Source organism: Aptenodytes forsteri, unplaced genomic scaffold (assembly GCF_000699145.1).
Source record: "Aptenodytes forsteri isolate BGI_AS27 unplaced genomic scaffold, ASM69914v1 Scaffold15, whole genome shotgun sequence".
NCBI lineage: Eukaryota > Metazoa > Chordata > Aves > Sphenisciformes > Spheniscidae > Aptenodytes > Aptenodytes forsteri.
The window spans coordinates 8,774,420-8,777,068 of NW_008795129.1; the positions used below are offsets into that span (position 1 = coordinate 8,774,420).

The 2,649-nt window shown below is 39.1% G+C and overlaps 1 protein-coding gene across 1 annotated transcript in view; it reads right to left on the bottom strand.

The window, feature by feature from the left end:
* The window catches only part of LOC103897845 (cytochrome P450 26C1), a 9,552-nt gene extending 8,197 nt beyond the window's left edge, over positions 1-1,355 (bottom strand). Inside the window, exons 1-2 of the mRNA XM_019471630.1 lie at positions 1,244-1,355; positions 1,098-1,126 (exon numbers count right to left, since the gene is read on the bottom strand). Of these exons, the coding sequence (XP_019327175.1) occupies positions 1,098-1,126; positions 1,244-1,355 (141 nt within the window). The remainder of the gene's footprint in view (positions 1-1,097; positions 1,127-1,243) is intronic.
* Between the last annotated feature and the right edge of the window lie 1,294 nt (positions 1,356-2,649).

Consider the following 2,649-nt stretch of genomic DNA (forward strand, 5'->3'; position numbering starts at 1 on the left):
GCCGTCGGGACCGCCCGGACCCCCGCCCGCCTGCCCCGGGGGTAAATCACCAAAGAGCCGGGACCTGTACGGGTCCCAACGAAACCAGCTCCGAGGTGCGTTCCAGTACGTGAAATTAAACGGGAATACGGGTGAGGTTTATATTACTGTATTTAGACCGTCAATAACTTAAAAATACAGCGAAAATGTACATTATTTTTACATGTTCCATTTGGTTTGTATTTGTTAAACATTCTCTTTGTGTCTAAAATAGCCAGGAGGGGACAGTGCAAAGAGACTGGCAGTGGGACGAAATGCTGATCGCTGGGATGGGTCTGGTGGTGGAAAGAAAGCGCATACTGACAAACAGATGCGGCACGAAACCAACAGTGGCAAATCTATTCCTTACTGCAACCTGGGGGAAAGAACCCGGGATCTTACAAAAGTACAGTTAGAAATAGTAACCCTGAGGAACAAAACCAAAGCAAAACAAAATATCACATTATAAAGAAAAATGGTTATTTACACTCACAACCTCAAGATTAAACCCTTTTGGAGAACAAAGCCTATAAGCCCTAATGCTAAATAAGTATCAAGTCTAGTTCTCAGGTAGTTTTCAAAGGCATTAAAAATCAGAAGATTTTTTCATACCTCCAGACTACAAAATCTGGTATACAAAATTATGTCCAGTCACTTTAAGGCTAATATACATTTAATGCAGGAAAACGACAGGTTGCATCTGAAACGCAAGTATCTCAATGCTTAGAAAACATTAAATTAGGGTTCACCCAGAAAACAGCAACTAAGGGATCATTTCTCAAATAATTCCTACCTGGAGCAAAATTTTGGACACTGTGTCTGCAGATATTTAAATAACGTATTTACAGTTCAGCTGTTCCATGTACAATACGATTGAGCTGGTTTTTATTGTAGTCTCATTTTTCACCATTTGTTTACAATATACAAAATAGTATTCGATCCATTAAAAATACGTACAAAGAATTGTTTGCTGAAGACTCCGCGTACAAGTCATCTACTGCATTTTTCCTTTACTCGGTCAAACGAATGTCCTAACTGATATCACTGTTTGCTTAGTAGAAATAGTGGCTAAGAAATACCTCTCGGCGCGATGAGATACCGTCGATTTAAGAGGCCTATGTGTGCTGGGACATACCGTTCACTAAACTCCTAAGTTGCTTCTAAGAAATATCTCGGCGCGATGAGATACCGTCGATTTAAGAGGCCTATGTGTGCTGGGACATACCGTTCACTATACTCCTAAGTTGCTTTACTACAGTCTCTATTAGCTTCTGCTTGTCACGGTCATTCTTCCTGAACTGAGCAAAAATGTTGTTCTTTTTGCTAGAGTCTTTCATTCTGGAGAAATAAAAAAGCAAATGACACAGACACGTTAGAAACATAATTTGAAAAGGAAAAATCCGACTATTTAAATAGGTTTACTTTTGTTCCTCTTTTGACCTTTCTGCTAATAAGAACTGAAAGATTACAAAACCTGTTATCTATGTGTTCTTAAATTAAACTTCGGCAATGCAGAACTCATTTTCACAAATATTACTTCACAAATCGCCCGTAAGTATTAAGCAGATATCACTTGTGTCTGCAGATATTTAAATAACGTATTTACAGTTCAGCTGTTCCATGTACAATACGATTGAGCTGGTTTTTATTGTAGTCTCATTTTTCACCATTTGTTTACAATATACAAAATAGTATTCGATCCATTAAAAATACGTACAAAGAATTGTTTGCTGAAGACTCCGCGTACAAGTCATCTACTGCATTTTTCCTTTACTCGGTCAAACGAATGTCCTAACTGATATCACTGTTTGCTTAGTAGAAATAGTGGCTAAGAAATACCTCTCGGCGCGATGAGATACCATCGATTTAAGAGGCCTATGTGTGCTGGGACATACCGTTCACTAAACTCCTAAGTTGCTTTACTACAGTCTCTATTAGCTTCTGCTTGTCACGGTCATTCTTCCTGAACTGAGCAAAAATGTTGTTCTTTTTGCTAGAGTCTTTCATTCTGGAGAAATAAAAAAGCAAATGACACAGACACGTTAGAAACATAATTTGAAAAGGAAAAATCCGACTATTTAAATAGGTTTACTTTTGTTCCTCTTTTGACCTTTCTGCTAATAAGAACTGAAAGATTACAAAACCTGTTATCTATGTGTTCTTAAATTAAACTTCGGCAATGCAGAACTCATTTTCACAAATATTACTTCACAAATCGCCCGTAAGTATTAAGCAGATATCACTTCGGCAGGAAACTGGCCCTACCGATCGCGTTAGAGGGGAGAAGCAAACCAGAAAACCCGTTAGTATCATCTGCTTCCATGGTAAGTTCAGACTCAGCGAACGGGCGTGTTTCGTTCACCATCAAATTACCCCATATCGTTATTGCTGATCTCCCGTATCAATGGATTTGAAATTTGGGAAATAAAGTAAATTGAAGCAACAATATTTTGTAACAATATAGGCGATACGTACCCTCTGTGAACTCTGCAAAATACATATTCATCGCAGGCAGGAGAGGAGAGAAAACACCGTTAGAAAACGCCTTTAAATCACAGTACGTTTTGACGCAGCTTTAAAAGCAGGTTGATACTCGGCTGGCGGCAACGCGCCCTCCCCAACCCACTCCCC